The sequence below is a fragment of the Rhamphochromis sp. 'chilingali' genome (assembly GCF_963969265.1).
Source record: "Rhamphochromis sp. 'chilingali' genome assembly, chromosome: 7".
NCBI classification, from domain to species: domain Eukaryota; kingdom Metazoa; phylum Chordata; class Actinopteri; order Cichliformes; family Cichlidae; genus Rhamphochromis; species Rhamphochromis sp. 'chilingali'.
This window is the reverse complement of record NC_137934.1, coordinates 1,968,163-1,986,051: the sequence shown is the minus strand read 5'-3', so window position 1 is coordinate 1,986,051 and position 17,889 is coordinate 1,968,163. Positions and strand designations below refer to the sequence as shown.

Here is a 17,889-nt window from a genome sequence, read left to right as displayed (position 1 = left end):
ACAGGTGAGGGTAGGGACGTAAATCGAGAGCTTCGCTTTTACACTCAGCTCTCTCTTCACCACGACGGACCGGTACAGCCTTCACAACCCTGCAGCCTGTGACAAAGGGCAGGCCAGGCAGAGTCCAACACCCACCGGAAACGAGTCCGACGTATTCCCGGCTATACGGACCAAGCTCTGGCAACAGTTTTATAAGGATCGAATGGCTCATAGCAACAGGCCTGGCAACCCATGCTCCCGAAGCACCTCCCACAGGACACTCCGAGGGACACGGTCGAATGCATTCTCCAAGTCCACAAAGCACATGTAGACTAAACTCCCACGCACCCTCAAGTGTAAAAATAGTTAGTCCAGCGTTCTGCGACCAGGACAAAAACTACATTGTTCCTTCTGTAGTCGGTGTTCAGCTACTGGACGGACTCTTCTTTCCAGCATCCTGGCATAGACTTTCCCAGGAAGGCTGAGGAGTGTGATCCCCCTAATGCTGAAGACCACCCTCCTATCCCCTTGTTAAAGATGGGAACCACCACCCCGGTCTGCCAATCCTGATCTTCACACAACATTATAGAGGCGTGTCAACCAAGACACCCCGACAACATCCAAAGCCTTCAGGAACTCAGGGCGACCCTCATCCACCCCAGTGGCCCTGTAGTTGTTTAGCTGCCTCAGTGCGTCGTCCCCAGTCTCTGCTTCCTCTACACAAGACACGACAGCAGCATTTAGGAGGTCCTCGAAGTGTTCCTTCCACCACTTGATAACAGCGGCAACGACATTTTTGTTTTTGAAATATGTTTTCTAAGTTCAGTGGGTGTGTCAGATAACCAAGACGTGCAGTGATCTATTATGTGCGGCATTAAAGAGTTTATTCCTGAGTGAGTTTCACTAAAAGAGGCTCATGGGTTTCCAGGACACACGGTGCATTATGCACACACTAGCAGCAGCGCTGTTCTTGTTTTTGGTTAAGCAAAAGGGAAATGAACATAGCCAACTGTCACAGGACTGATGTCAGTGAAGGTTTATTCAGAAACTAGTAAAAGTCATCACAGAGCCACAGAGATGTAAAGAAAGGACGCTACAGCAGGCAGACAGGGAGAAAAACCTGACCTCTGTTTCTGGTGGACTGGCTGCTGCCTCATGGCCATGTACTGGGTGTCCTCCTGCAGTCGGTTGAGCGGCGAGTCTGGCTTCACCCGGATGCCGTAGTAATGATACTTAGAGTTGCCTCTGGTGGATAGAGTGAGAAAAGCCAGAAACCAGTCATGAGAAGCCTTGCCATCAGTGTAATCACTATCATTAGCCCGGTCCATCAGCAGGTTACCAGTGCCTATAAGCATTAAGCATCATCAAATCTATAATGGTCATGTGATTACCATCATCAGCATCTGCAACAACCTCTTCCTACCTGGTGCCGAGGCGGCGGGTCCTCAGGCCCATAAAGACTGAACGGATGAGTTTGCCGAAGGAGGCTGCGTTAACTGGGTCCAGTTTCTGCTCCTGACAGTGCCGCAAGTAGTGGTTATAGAGGGAGGACCGGGGCAGGCTAACTCCCTCCGCTGTCTCGTAGTTGTCCAGAAGCCATTGCAGCTAAAAATACACAGAAGACAAGTCACAAAAAATAAAAATAAAAATTAGCGCTATAGTCACCTGGTGAAGACACGTCACAAAACAGACAACACGCACACGGTAGCCTGTTTTAGTTTAGTGATATAAATACCAGAGACACCACTGCAGCCCCCCCCCCCCGTCTAACTGTATTCTTCAGAGAACATAAGCGACTACAGCATGACGAACAGTAACTAAGGAGAATGGCTGAAACTGAAGAAATAATCAGCAAAATTATGATTTGCAATATGCAATCCAATAAAATACATCAAAGTAAATTTATGCAAACAATATAGCAAAAAAAAAAAAAAAATTATGTTAAGAGTGAAGGAATCTACACCACAAATGTCCTCATGCAGATAAAAACCTACCCAGAGATATTATGTGAATCTCATTCTTAAGCCTTATTACACCTGACGGGCAGGACGAAAGCTGCACTGTAATAAAATCTGAGTGTGTGTCTCGCTGTACTTAGAAGTGAAAATAACAGAAATATTTGGAAACATCAGTCGACTTAAGTACATGCAGACGCAGAGCATTAATGCACATGTACAAGATACATAACTGAGGAAAGAGTGATAGCAAATGCAAGTTCAGATAAAGAACATTAAGTGTGCGTGTCATTGAGACAGTGCAGAAGCAGATTAAGTAGCAGTGCGTTCATCTCAGCACACGAAGAGCACACAGCCCACAGATTCAGCCACGGCTTTCTTTCCTTTTTTTCCCCCTCACGTCCTTTTCAAAGAAAGTTCCTGGTTGACTTACATGGCTGTTGAGCAGGCTGCTTTTGTGACTTGCAATTCCTTCAGACTTTTGGAGGTTTTCAATCGCCATTTCAAGCTAAAGAAAGAAGAAGCATGCAAAAAAGAGAAAAAAAGAAAGAAGTGGACACAGAAGGGGGAGGAGGCAAGAAGAGATTGAGAGACAGAAAAAGGGAACAGAAATAAGCAGGGGTATATGAAGAAAAAAAACAAACACACACACAAAAAGATAAAGGTAATAAGACTGTTAGCGAGCAGCCAGATCTCTGCATTTCTATTAAAATCAGTCAGTGTTGTAGCCAAATCTATTACTGGCTGACAAAAGCATGCAAATCAAGGGACTCATAGGGTTAAGCTGCTCAGTGAAGGTTTGCAGTCAGACACTCTAATGTATGCAAATAGGAACCACAAACAGGGGTCGCAGGTCAGCTTAAGGTTTTCAGCAACAGGTCAACAATGCCTACCACCCCGCAGTTTATCAAACGATGTAGCTGAAAAATATTTGAAGAGCTAAATGGCAGACAGAGTAAGCTGTGACTACGACTTAAGCAAAACCGTCAGTGTAGAAAAATACGCTGACATATTAGTCTCTCACTAGACAACGAAAAATAATGGAGTCCAACTGGCGGGCAAAGTGAACGACAAAACCAGGGACATTCTGTTGAGCTGTAGAAGAAAAATCAAGTCAAAAAAGACTTGGTAGTGCAGCCAAACTGGAGACAGAATAAAAGGAAAAAGAAACAGGCAGCGGTCCAAGCCTTAAGAAGGCTCCCGAGGGCTCTTGGCCAAATGGTAATGAGCCCCAAGGGTTGCTTTGTTTCGTAGGGCGCTCAAGTGCCTGTGAAAACCTCTGAAACAAGGCAGTGCTGAATTATTTAAGCCAATGTCCCGGTTCTGCGGGCTCACTGGCCTGCACCACTCTGTGCGTTACTACAGAGCTAGGAGGCCCCGACTCAGGCTGCAGGTTCCTGGGAAACTGGGTGGTGAGTTAGGACACAGTCTATCTCAGGTAGTGATGAAACCTACCAAAACTATTATTTAGACCCCCCCCAGACTCTTTCAGTCATTAAGTATTCATTTTTGCTTTGTTATTAATCCTGTTCGAGTTGGTAAACGTGCACCAGAATGACAGCACAGCGGGATGGCTGTTGCTCACCATAGCCGAGGAGGAACGCGACGAGTGCGATATGTGGTTGCGGCTTCCCTCCATATTTCCGCCGTGGATCAGGTAGGTGCTGCCGCTGGAGATGATGTGGCTGCTGCCCACGTCCATGGTGATGCCTACCATGCCATGAGTGGGCACGCCGCCGCTGGCAGAGGAGACCACCGTGGTAACATGACCTCCACCGGCCTGAGAGTCAAAGTAGGGCCCGCCACTGCTTTGCCCGTACAACTGTGCCTCGGGGTTGTAGGAGTAGGCTGTTCGGCTGCAGAGAGGCCACAGAAATTAAAGAACATTTGATTTTCAGCTCTGCCTGCAAAGAGGAATCTTTATGCAAACGCACGGGGAAACAACAACAACAACAACAACAGTATTGTTAATATACTACATAATTGTGTTGACATCGGCAAAAATTACCGAGGTCGTGCAAATATTTCGCTTTGCTAGAGTCATTAAATATCAAAGTGTGGGATAAAAGTCGTTTAGGCATCAGTTACCTTTAATGGCACTTTGATCTGAGAGATATTTGTTATAAAGTAGTCTGGACAATTATTTGTATTTTTCAGGCCCCTCTTCTGTGGAACCAGCTTCCAGTTTGGATTCAGGAGACAGACACTATCTCTACTTTCAAGATTAGGCTTCAAACTTTCCTTTTTGCTAAAGCATATAGTTAGGGCTGGACCAGGTGACCCTGAATCCTCCCTTAGTTATGCTGCAATAGACGTAGGCTGCCGGGGGATTCCCATGATGCATTGAGTTTTTCCTTTCCAGTCACCTTTCTCACTCACTATGTATTAATAGACCTCTCTGCATTGAATCATATCTGTTATTAACCTCTGTCTCTCTTCCACAGCATGTCTTTATCCTGTCTTCCTTCTCTCACCCCAACCGGTCGCAGCAGATGGCCCCGCCCCTCCCTGAGCCTGGTTGAGCTGGAGGTTTCTTCCTGTTAAAAGGGAGTTTTTCCTTCCCACTGTCGCCAAAGTGCTGCTCATAGGGGGTCATATGATTGTTGGGTTTTTTTCTCTGTATCTATGAAGCGCCTTGAGATGACTTATGTTGTGATTTGGCGCTATATAAATAAAATTGAATTGAATTATTTGTCTTATTCCTTTTATCCAGCCCCCCCCATAATCCAAGATGACTCCACGTTTGAGATGGAGCCAAATACGTGCAGCGCTGTGTCTGTGTGATTTAGAAAGCAGTCCTCCGGGTTCTTTCACTGACAGAGTCATTGTAGTAAATGTGTTTCAGTTTCACAATAAATCTTTGTCTGCATTTTTAAAAAAAAAATTTTTTTATTCCCCATTTGAAAAAAAATGCAGCACGACTCACATTGTTCCATTGGTATAAACCGCATCTCCACTGTCTCCAACATACTGGACCTGTGACGGGTAGACATGCTGCACCTGCTGCACCTACATGGAGATCACAGTACAATGAAAGCAGCGATCAGTGGAAACAGGCCTGAGAAGATTTCTTATTTATTTATCAGAACCAGCTGCAATCAAGTGGGCAACAGGAAAAAATAAGATAACGGCATAATTCTCTCATTGATGCAGTCTCCCACAAACCCATGGGAGAATGCATCAACACAACTTACATCCATGTCTGTCCACACACATAGTAAACTGCATGAACTGAAGAGCATTAAATGACCTTTGACTACCAATTTTTAATCAGTTCCATCCTTGAGTTTAAGTGAACGTCTGTGCCAGAAACTAAAGGTGATCCTATCGCTTTTGCAAGAATGGAAGAAAATTAAATCACAGTGACATTGATACCTGACTGCTAAAATCAAATCAGTTCTTCGTGGAGTAAAGACTTGTGCCAAATTTGTGGAAATTCCCTCAAGGCATTCAAGACATATTCACAAAAAGCACCGTGCCGCTGACAGCTGTTGCAGGCATACAGACAGAGTAGATTAAAACATACACTTTGCATTCGGTGAAACAGTACGAGCGGATTTCAGCTCGAACCAATGAAGACATATCGCACATGTGGTTTCGCACAGAGTGAGCCACGATGTTGCAAAATGGAATGATAGCGTTCCTCCTTCAAGTCTTTGTTTATCTTGTGCAAATCTCCCACTTTACCTCTACCAAAGCACTCCACCACTCTTGACAGATGGTAAGCCGCGCTCCATCATCTTTTCGTTTATTCTACATCTCACAGATGTAGAAAATCTTTGGGCCAAGCACATCAAGCATTTTTCCAATTTTCTGTCCGGCATGTTCTTATGCCCATCTTAATCTTGTCCTTTCATATATTGCTTTTCCTCTCTGACTCTGCTCTAAATGTCGCCTTCCCTCTGTTGACAGTGAGAAGGCTGTTTTGTGGGTTTCGTTTAATGAAGCTGTCAGTCGAGGACCTGCAGTTTGCCCATTTCTTTAACTAGAGACTCTGATACTTGTCTTCTTGGCCAGATGTCCACTACAGCCTCCTACTTCACTTTCTCGAAAGCCAGCACAAAGATTTTCATCTCAACTCAAACAAATTTGAAATTCTAATCTAAAGATTAATAAGGTTTTTGCATTAGAGCTCACTCTGTACAGTGGAACACAGGAGACACAGCTGCAGAAAATTAGACAGACATAGTTTAAAACAAAAAACTAATTACTGATTACATCCCATTTACAATGCTTCTAATTTTAAAGTCACGTAAATTAAGAAACTTTTCTTCCAAGAATGAGAACATTTCTAAGTGACCCTGAGGTTTTGAGTGCTAATGAATGATGCACTGAATGATAAAGATGAAGAGTCCTATTTGCGATCAGATGACCAATGGACAAATCACATTATAGTCTAGGATCCAGAGCTACACGTAAGCACAATGTAAGCATACATAGGCAACAGAAAAGCCAAGAAAAACACTGTCATCACCACACACACACATTCAAAACTTGTTCTTTTATCCAGCAGGACAAATAACAGTTTAAAATAACATTTTCATTTTAAAAGCCGCCAAGAGACATTTTATAGGTATACACATGTTATTCATGTATACAGCCAGTGGACCAGGCTCAGCCAGAGAAAGAAACTTTCACACACCCATGAGGAGCACAGCAAGAGGAGAAATGTGCTTAAAAACAAAAAAACGGGCTGCCATGCTAGAGAGCGTTTAAATACACAAAGGTGGATCTGTTACCAATTTGGTTGTGTACTTCCTAGTTTGTTAACTGAAGACCAAAGCTGAAGCTCTTCGGACTAAATTTCATTATTATAAACATAAACTGTCACCTGAACAGGACCTGACGAATAACTAGTATTTGTAAACGACAAAACTAAGCCGTGGTCAAACAGGGGACACGGTCGCGTTACCAGTCTGGTATTCTGGATGTGCGAGTCATTTAAAATGTAATCTTCTTCCTACTTTATTGTAAGACTCCACAGGTCTTCAGCCGTCAAGTCAAGCGGTGTACATAATGTCAGAGCACAGTACAAGTAAGTACAGTACTGTGTACCTGCTGAGGGACCTGTTGAGCCCTGGGTACTGAAAGCTGCTGTACTTGTCCTCCCTTCTGAGCTGAGCCTGTGGCTTGAACCAGCACTCTCTGTGTGAATACGAGACATAACTGAATTACATAGATGGGCATTTAAAATTCATACAAACGCATTATTCTAAACATGCAACAGTCAACACAATAACAAACATCTTCATCTATAAATGTCAGGTTTACATCTCTTTTTAATACAGGTTTTGAATATAAAGTAGCAACGATAGCAATAGACAGACATAAAAACAACACGACAGAAATTTCGACTGTCATTTGCGCTTGCGCTGATAATTCTCATTTATCTGCAGCCTCGAAACATTAGCAAATTTGATGTACTGGTCTGGCAAGACAGAGAGAACTCATGGCAGAAGCTAATAATGTAAATTGATATGAGAGGCATCTGTTGGCAGAGTGGACGGTAGCGGCTTTATTTGCTGACAAGTTACAAATTGGAACCACAATTTAAAAATACATTCTTATTTATTGCCGGTGCTGCTGGACAGGGCAGGGTTTAACCTGCTGTGTTAGGGTGGGCTTTTAGAAATAATACGTGGGCAAAGCAGGACGTCGCTGTAGTCTCAGTCAAGAGACAAACCGTGCCAGTCCTCATCAGATTTTTGTCATACAATTCCTGATGAAATGAGCTTAAAGCACTTAAGTTAAAATAGCATTTAGAGCACTAAACTCCTCCTTTCTGTGCACCAGTTAGAGCAAGTTATTTGTCCGAGTGTGTGATTTTTCATGGGCAGTGTAACCGTGTGCGCGAGCAGACAGGTCTGCCTGCTGCAGCTCTCGGCGCTGCACACCCAATCAGAAGTTATAAAAGGGATCTTCTATGCTATATTTCCATTGGCATTCCATGTAACGTTAGCTCCTGGCTTGGCCTGGTTTCCAAAATAACTTCTCCCTTATACTTAACATTTGGAAAGAGATGGCACGGAACAGTTAAGTCATGACAGACTTTGTCCTATCATCACAGTAGCAGCAGGGTAGATATATTATCCTACCTGCTGAGAGGCTGGGACAGGCTGTACCACCGGAGCCTGGGCTGATGATGACGTCCGCAGCGCTGCCACGCTGGTCGTGGTTTCTGACCCTCCCTCGGAGTTCTGCATGCTGGGAAGCATTAAGGAGAATCAGAAAAGACATCACCAGAAGTCATTTTCTACCAGACTGAAGAAATACCCTTCCAGGTAAAATTTAAAAAAAGAACTTTGAAAGAATATAATATGAGCACCTTAGTAAATAAACACTCTTACATCCCATCCCTACTCTTGTGGAGCCACCCGGGGGGGGGGGGTTTCTAGCTTTACCAAATCAAGCTGAGTCACTACAGCACTCAGAACCCTAGAGGCTGCCCACCTTTAGTTTTAATCAAAGACAAGATCAATAGGCCAACAGTATTACTGACACACATCGTCCTGCTGACAGAGGAGACCCAGGAGGAAAAATTACAGTAGAGGAGTTGAAGTTACCAACAGGACTGAAGTGCTTCGTGGGGACCAAACCCATTGCCACTACTCTGCTTTCGACTGGGTGACAATGTGCACAGCATAGCAAAGGGGAGCTAAAAATGGAGTGACACAAAGGCTCTCTTTAAAAAAAAAAAAAAAAAAAAAAAAAAAAAAAAAAGGACAGAGCAAGAGCGGGAGCAACAAGGCAGGGACAAGAGAAGAATGGGAGGGGGGGGGGGGGGGGGGGGGGGGTAAAAAAAAAAGCCCCAAAAGAGAAAAATGATGGGGGGAAAAGATGAAAATAGCAGTGGGGTTCGAGCCCCTGCCAGGGTCCTGATGATATCCAGTGTTTGTTTCAAGCAAGAGCTGATCTCTGAGGGCTCCAATAATCCAGCTGATATGAGGAAATTCCTCAATGCTTTGTAAACGTTTGTCGGTTGCTATGGTGAGGAATCTGTGCCCCCCCTCAGCTCCCTCCCCACAAACTCACCCTGACTCCCACCCCCACGCCTTCATGTTCACTCCTCTATTTTAGCCCCCTTATAAAGCTTCTGCACAGGAACTTTCGAGTACAACCACAAAGAGAGTAGGGGGAGGATGATTTGAATAAAGGAGAGGGAGATACGGGGGGGCTGAACTGAAGAGCAGGCTTTAATTTAAAAGGCAGAAAATGTGGGGTAGCAGGAAAAGTCAGTAGGGGAACAAGTAGGTAGTGTTCAGATAGAGTGTTATAGCCAAGGGCCGCAAGACACAACCTGCTCTAGACATGCTGCGATTAGTCATAACACACAGCGTGCGCAACAACGTTATTTTAATTCACTTGAAGAGACCTGACAAAAACCACTCTGTCTGCAGTAATCTGCACACTGAGTCATTAGTGCAGCCACACACGTGTCTTGGCTTTCTCAACGCTTAACTTTCAGGTAAGTCAAAAGACTTCGACTAGTAACTAAGGGGTTGTAAGTGTGCCTTAGAGATTAAACACAAACTTCAAAACCAAACTTGAACTTTTCTGTGGACGTGCCAAAGAAAAAAAACATTTGGAAAAACTAGCAACGCGAGAGCAAAAACCTGGATCAGTGACACTGTTGATGGCAACGAGGAACAAATACATTTAACTAAAAAAAAAACATGAATATCACAGATACACAATCTCCACCACGCAAAGCCGTGACATTAAAAACACAGACCATAAGGATAAATGCTTCACTACAAAATGATAACTAGAAACAGTAAATCTCCAGCAGACCAGCTAAGGACTGTATCGCACAACGCCTGGCACTGTCCCTCATAAGTACTTGATCAAATGTTAATTACAGCATTTAGAGCTTACGGTTCTTTCACTCTGTAAGCTATTTTAATGCACTTTTAAAAACCATGAAGGAAACATAACTTTGTTTAAGATGCAACACTTATTAATAACACACAAAAACCCCAGAAAACAAACACAAAAATCCATCATAAACAAAAATAGACTTTTTAACTGTTACTTCTCAGGTTTTGGACACCGAATGTAACTTGGCAACATGTAGAGTTTGGGGGATAGAATACCTTTATGATAACAGATATGGGTGTGCCACTAGTGACAACTTCCATGTGTGCCAGAGGCAAAGACAGTGTTCTGCTTACATGACTAACAGACTAAGCGTAGGAGGCCTATGTTGAAATTCCTGATGTGTGTCAATCACAACTGAAACACCAACCTAATCCTAAGTGTTGTATGAGTCTTTCTTTTGGGGGCATGCTTCTGACTCAGACAGAGACATTGTCCTTTAAAATATTTGAAACATGTAAAAGGACCAAATGTGAACAAATGACAAGAATCTATTATTAAAGAGCACCAACGGGAAGCAAGACAAACCTCAGGAGCTTCTTTATGCCATTAATGAGTGGACGGCACAGCAAGGTGGTGAGCAAAACAAGAAAAGGATCATTGACCTGCGTGTTTTTGTCTATGAAGGTGCTGACTTAAATTAGATAAGGTAAACTGCGCTCAAATATTTTTTTTAAAAATTAAAAAGAAAAGAAAAAAATCACTGAGTTGGTGGGAAAGGAGAAAGTCTGTGGCTCAGAGGAGTCTGTTTAGCGTTCGAAGAAGGTTAAAAGCCACACAAAATCCCCACCAGCAGCTCTGAAAGGCACAAAGGTAGAGCCCAGCAGGAGGGCCAGCTCGCTGCTGCAAACCCACTACTTATGATGGGCTACGGTCAGATCTTTATGCCTCCTACTCAGAGACAACTTCACACAAAAAGTCTGTTTTCATGTCAGGTCTGCAAGCCTGGTTTATTTCAAGCAAAGCCCAGATAAGCACTTTACAACATTACACAAAGAATCCCTGCTTTCAGGAGATACCAGAGTTTTAAAAGCTATACAGAAATAACAAAAGTCACATGTTAGGAACCCTGGAGGCCTCCCAAACTGTCATTAATAATCAGGCCTATATTGCCAACAAAATGTAAACATCTGTCAGTGACAGATCTAACTTACACAGGGCTCAATCAGAGAAAAACACATACAGATGTTCAATTAAAAGCAGGAGCCCGCAGTCTTGGCTCATGTTTGCACTGGCCCACATTGTTTGCAGAGCAACAACGGTTGCTAGTGGCAACACCGTCCACTCCCGTTTCCAGGAGCCTGTTGCTACGCAACCAACAGAATACTTCCCAAACCAAACAATGCCATCCCCCACCTGATCCTTCTATCTCACGCTAAGTAGAAACTTACAACAATAAATAGTGTGTATGCTATTAATTTCAGACGGCAGGGGACATGGAGGCAGAGTTATTTCTGTGCTGCAGTCATAGAAAAATGTACAGACTTTATGCTGGTTAGGATTAGGTTGACTGCGACATGACAAAGTGCTGTTTTCTGAAAACACTCGGTGGTCAAAAGGAGGAGGGCATGTTTAGGCCGTCGAGGAGACAGGAGTCCATTCGTCAGGGTTAGCTTTACACTCATGCCACCCAAAAACAACACATCCAAACCACGCTCAGTCTTTGTCCAGGCAGATGACAGTAAACAGCTTGAACCGAGCAAAACTTTTTCCAACTCGGTGGAAGAGAAAATACAGCATAAGTAACACTTGTTGTGTTTGAAACGGAGGATATTTGTACAACCCTGCATTACCTCTCTACATCTCTCCAGAATGAGCAACAGGTCTCTCTCAGGGCTTTTAACATACACTCCCCCAATTTGGGGACTCATTTAGTCAGCGACATCATTTCAAGCAAATTCATTACAATCTGTGGCTTTGAAAAAGAAAGCATTGAGCTTTTCTTTGATTTCATTAAAAGAACTTATAAGATCACACAGGCACACGCGCTCGCACAAAGAGCGAATTAAGATATGATAAGAGATTTCCACAACAGAGGCTGTTCTTCAAGCCTGTCTCATTAATTCATGGCTAATCCAATCAAAGCAGCTCTTGGGGTCTGCAGATGGCAGAGTTTAGGGAGAGCTGGGAGGGGGCGGGTGGGCGAAAGAGAACGAGAGACCGAGTGAGAGAGGGAAGGAAAAGAAAAAAGGAGGCACCGGCCACTATCTCTGATGCAAGCACACTCCTCCCCTCCCTAGCTCGCACCTCCCCGCCTCTGGTCATCAGTGCAACCTGTCCACTCCGTCACCATGTGTGCTGCAGGCATGACAGCCACAGAGAGAAAGATCAAACTGTTGCCATGGAGACTGTGTGTGTTCGCCTATGCATTACACTCACAACTTCCTCCCCGACGCCATACCTCTTCTAACCCTTTCCAGATTTCCATGCCCCCGCCCGAGCCTTTTATCCTTGCCATTTAACATCTGAAGATTAAGGCTGAGGATCTGAAAATGGCACATTTTCAACAAAAGTTCAACTGAAAGAAAGCAACACAAGACAGGGAAGCGGAGCGAGACAGTCACAACTGGGAAATGTAATCAGAGTACCCTCTCGTGTGTGGGCGCCTCTTTCCTTCGAGAGAATTTAGCTAATGTGTTTCAAGGCTGCCACACCGATAACACAAAGAAGGGAAGTTTACTCGAGTCACCTGGCTGCTTAAGAGCAAAGGAGGCTAATGACTACAGAGTAGAATCTTCAATAATACCAGTTTCACTCATGTAACAGCAAGACTTAAATCACATCCTCCTGTCAGGCCTGCAAAATGCTTTCATTTTGTCAAATTATAGAAAACATGAGAAGCTACAGCTGTATTTTAGAAGCTTTTTTTATTATAATGCCATTTTGTCATTGAGATGCAATATTAAAAATCTATAGATACACTACAAAAATCGATTCATGTTTTCAGTTCTGGTTTTTTAAGGAGGAACTGGAAAAAGGTGACATATCCTAATGCTTAAGTTGGTCGTGGATTTTCACCTTCTCTGTAGCTACACTAAAATACACAAATCTGGTTTTAGGTATTCTGTTATAACAGGTGTGTTTCAAACCCGTGCACTTCCTTTTTTTCCTTCAGGGAAGCACATTCTCTGAAGATTACCTCAGGTGCTGGCAGCAAGCTTTCTCAATCTTGACCGATGAACCTGAGATAAGCCTCATGTTTCACTTGAGCAGTCTACCTTCTTGGCAAGCGTTTGCGCCATAGAGATCTGACACCAAGAATCATCGTACTGTATGTACGCGGGGCACTACTTGATACGAAATAATGAGTCATCAGTTAATGCTTTAAATCTGAGACAGATCCAAGTGTCTGTTGTTTATGTAGTGAATACTACACCAGGCTGAGTGCTTGCCATCAAAACACAGATTTAAGTGTTTAACGCATCCTTTGCCTTCTACACATCTACACATGACTAACACATGGCAAACAAACAAGAACAATTTCAGTGCACTTTGGCCCTCGATTCTCCAGGTCGTGACCTGTCTCGCCAGTCTTCCAAACGGCTCCAGAATGCCCCAGGTTTAATCTGGGCAGAGATCGGCAGATTGAGGTGGTCATTTCATTCACTATATTTTCTATACTCACCATTCAGTGACTCTTAGTGTCCTACGAATAGGGTCATTGTTATCCTGGTGGAGAACACTCCCCCACAGGACAAAAATGTTTCATCACAGGATAAAGGTGATCACTCAGAACAGCTTTGTATTGACTCACAGTGACTCAGAGGTGGAGTGAAACCAACCTGTGCCGGGTTACTTCCACACACAACAACAAAATAAAGCCACCGAAGCCCCTCACGCTAAGGGTTTTTCCTTTCATTTGTCAGCTCTTTGGTATAAGTACTATACATACAGCATATGTAGACAGGTGTACTTTGCATGCAACAGTTTGTGCCAGACTACTGGTTACAGATAATAATCAGTTTTGTAACGGTACAGTTGCCACATACCAATATAATTAAATGATTTCAATGTAAATTAATTTAAACTGCTTGTCCATCAACACTGGACAACTTACTTAAATTGTATGGTAAACACAGAACAAACAGTCAAACTAACACACTGCTAGGCCTGCTGCCCTACCTTACAATCTGCAGCGCTCTTCTGTCAGAAAACACGATACCACCAGCACTGAAAAATCCAAGACTAACATTTGCTCTCCATTTAAGATAAAGAGTAGAAAAGGGTCTTCTAAGATAAATAATGAGATCTCACTGTAAAAAAACATCTACCACTTAACAGAATCAAGAATGCTTCCACCAATGAATGCTCTGCAATCGTTGCCCATTAAATCTTATCATGTAAATGCTTCTAAAAAGCATTTCTGCCTAAAAATACTGTTTGAAGGCCTCTCAATCAAAAAGACTACCGTTAGTCTTGGTTCTGGTTGTTACTTTGTAGCAGGTTTGCACTAACAGAACATGTTCTCTTTTATTCAAATAAATATCCCTTAACAAATTAGCACTAAAAAAACCAAAAAAAACCCAAAAAAAAACCAAAAAAAAAAAAACAGGAAAAGTGGGGAGTGAATGGGGGGGGGGGGGGGGGGGGGGGGGGGGGTGTGTGTCTGCTACTATTCTGACTCAAAGGAAGGGGGGGGGGCAGTCTTTGTAATGCAAATGTGACTGCCTTGTCTGCTGTTTGCGGCAGGAAATTTAATTACCAGTGTTGTAGCTACGATACAAACAGGTGGAATGCTAAGAATGCCGCTGATGACACACACACACACACACACACACACACAGAAAAACATTTCATTTCACAACGAGTTTCAACTTGTTGTCACCACACGAGGGCCAATCAGTGGCAGCATTTTTCAGTGTGGGATTTGTTTCTTCGTATCCTAGCAGCACAAGTCTCCACTGATTTCCAACATCTTTACAGCTGGAAGACTTGATGCAAGTCAAGAGGATACTTAAAACAATTTTCCTATCAACAAATCTTATAAAACAGTAATGGCAGCACATCAGTTAAAATGAAAAGCCCTTAACAAATAAATGAATTATGGCGCTTATGAAATTAAAACATTTCATGTGTACAAATGGCACTATTAATTTCCACTTAACAAGCCCCGCGAGGCATTTGTTTCTTAGTTCTTCTGCTTCGCTCTGTGATATCCTGACATGCTTTTGACTGCAGTTATGGGACAAGCCATTAAAAGTGGTGTTAAAAACAGGGGGGAAAAAAATCAGACAGTGATAGGTTTCGAAAGCCAAACAGTTCACTTATCACACTGGGAGGTAAATGTAAGTCTGCAGGAATACGATCAACTGTAAACAGCACCAGCAAAACTCACAGTAGTGGTCGGGTCAGTGTCTGTATCTGAAGCTAGCTATTGGATTGAGAACTCCTCCCTGGGGCAGCATTGGGGCCTCATTAAGATGGGCTAAATACAGCATGAGCAAGCACACGCACACACCACATACACAGGGAGAGAAAGAACATGTGACTTAAAGCTGTGTCAGGTCACCCCCCTGCTCAAGAGACCACTGCAGCTGTCCTATTGATAGCTGAACTGTACTACAAACACTCAAAATGGCACACAGGCAACAGTGGACACTGCAAAAAAATAAATAAATCATACACGCAAGTCCGGACATGGCTTAAATTAAGGCTATGAGAGACGAAGGAAAGCCTAAAAAAGAAACATTAATATCTCTAAATCACACCCCAATGTAACACTTACGGTTAGCGATCTCAGGGTGAAGGCAATGTCAATAAAGCCAAGTGTGGTCACTGAAATTCAGGATAAAGACAGATGGCAAAGTAAACTACATCAGAAATTAAAGCAACATGCTAATTAATAATTTCCACACTTTACAAGCTGTGCAGTAAACAATTCCCAAATAGCTCTCTAACCCCCAGCTGCTCTCCACTTTAATTCTCTTTGCTGACCTGCCTCTGTAGGCTGAAGCTATGCACTCCTACCACAAAGAGGGGGATGAAAATAACCCGATTAAAAACACTGACTTTTAAAAGAATAACACTTCACCCCCCTCCCCTGGCATGCTCCAACCCCTTTCTTTCCACGACTTGGGTGTATTTGTATATCAAGTTGCCATGTAAACATAACAGTGTCATGCTCAATTGGGGGGGACACGCACGGTTTCAGCGCAGTCATTTATTTATTTTCATTGTAGTTGTGGGAAGTTGTCTGACCAATCAAACATAAGCTTCCCTCTCTGACACACAGTCCGAAACAAGTTCATGCACACGTGGTTCATGAACATTATATTTTAACATACCTCTTTTTGACCTAAAGAAACAAGATATTGGTTAGTCACTCAATCATTCAGCTCAACTTTCCAAAATGAATTCTTCATCCAAGGATTTTGTGTGTGTGTTGCCAAGTTTATGGATCATTGCAAAGAGGGCATCAATTAGTGAAATTTTCATGGTGCAAAGATGCTTCCTGATGCTTCAATAGCAAACACTACAAATGACCGAGCACCTGACAACTGTCTCGGAAAAGACAGTTCGTTAGAATTAATGTACCTCGTGGGACAGGAAGAAACACAATCCCAAAAGCGGGGGGACGTCTTTGGTGTGCAAAGACCTGGAAAACCAGTTACAGACACAGTCTAAAACTACTGAAAATCTCTTGCTTCCTTTGTTTCCTTTAAATGCTACAGCACAGATTGATATGCACCTTCGGCTCTGCAGAGGGATCAAACAGCAACCCTAGTGAGACCTTCTGCTTGAACAAAGAGGCAGTGGCACTAGGAACACCTTGGCCATTAGCACACAATTTGCTTCTGAATCTGATCAGTAAATAAGGCATTGTCAAAACGGGGGGGGGGGGGGGGGGGTGTACTCCAAATTTAAGAGTGGGGAATAGGTCGACTACATAAATCTAGTCATTATAAAATGCATAGCGGTATATCGCATGCACTGCTTTAAAAGCACGCAGAAAACAGCAAATTCAACGCTTAGTTTCTCATCCAAGACAGCTACATAAAAGAACCATCATAGCACCACCTAGCTGTAATATACCCCCTTATTCAAGCCATTTCTCAAACATCACAACTTTTTCTACTGAAGTTATATTTTGGTATCAGAGGTCACAGAGTTTGATTCATGACGTGATTTAGTAGTGGGAAAAACCAGGGGAAGCGTCAGAATTTGGTGTAGTAACCCCGCCGGCAGAAGTTGATCAGTGGTTAAATGTTCGATATTTTTCATTGCTTTTAAGAGAAAACTTGCGAGTGAAAAGTGCTACGAAAGAGCTGCCAAGCTCCCGGAAGAAATAAAAGTTGTCACGGTGAGAAGATGCACGCAGCGGACGTTGGTTACGGTTAGAGCAACATAACATAACTGCCGCTCGTGCTAAAGGCTAGCTAGCTAGCCTTTCCACCTGCTTGAATCCGATTCTGGGAACGACGAAGTTTGCCCGTGCTGTGGCGAACAACACACAGCCGCCGTCAACAACGCCACACGAACTAACGAGAGAACTTGCACTCATGGCTGCTGGTCGTCCAAATTAGCATTAGCTGTAGCTTTGAGCGGTAGCTTCACCATCCATCCCGCTGATACTGAGCTGGAAGTGCGTTCAAACCTCGCAGCACACGGTACAACGTAGCAACAAGTGTAAAGTGATGCTGAATCGATTTGGAGTTGAAGTAACGATGACACGGAGTATAATGTTAAAGGCAGAGTGTAAAACAAATTAAGTAGGATAAAAGGAACGGATCCCGGGCTAAAGGCTGTCGCCTGCAACTGGTAAATGTCAGTCAAATGAAGAGTGGAAAACCGTTCTCAACTTGGGGCGGATACCACAAAAGAAGGGAAAGTTGTGTTGTAAATAATCCAGACCCCTGCTAACACGTTCGACCTCGAACTTAGGATTCATTTAGTTTCTAAATTCTACAAACGTATAGTCACCTTTGCCTTGAGAAAAGTTGTGCCCTCTCTCTTTCCACTCTCTCCCTCTCGCTCGGTGACTTCCAGATGCTGCAGCCGCTGTTGCTGAGTGTTGCGCCCGTTGGTAAGTAACTGTCTCCACGGCTACAGTCACTATAGCGCGACGGGGTCTCGAGGCAAC

The 17,889-nt window shown here is 43.4% G+C and overlaps 1 protein-coding gene across 8 annotated transcripts in view; it reads right to left on the bottom strand.

The window, feature by feature from the left end:
* Nucleotides 1-17,889, bottom strand: part of rfx2 (regulatory factor X, 2 (influences HLA class II expression)) — a 29,434-nt gene extending 11,545 nt beyond the window's left edge. Inside the window, exons 1-8 of one of the 8 annotated variants that reach the window (XM_080887657.1) lie at nt 17,730-17,889; nt 8,030-8,138; nt 6,990-7,079; nt 4,861-4,943; nt 3,520-3,790; nt 2,368-2,442; nt 1,403-1,584; nt 1,105-1,224 (exon numbers count right to left, since the gene is read on the bottom strand). In XM_080887657.1, coding sequence (XP_080743783.1) covers nt 1,105-1,224; nt 1,403-1,584; nt 2,368-2,442; nt 3,520-3,790; nt 4,861-4,943; nt 6,990-7,079; nt 8,030-8,137 — 929 coding nt within the window. In that variant the 5' untranslated portion in view covers nt 8,138; nt 17,730-17,889. Of the gene's footprint in view, nt 1-1,104; nt 1,225-1,402; nt 1,585-2,367; nt 2,443-3,519; nt 3,791-4,860; nt 4,944-6,989; nt 7,080-8,029; nt 8,139-8,433; nt 8,594-17,729 lie in introns of those variants that run through there. The other 7 variants (XM_080887651.1, XM_080887650.1, XM_080887656.1 and 4 more) reach the window with 7 other exon arrangements.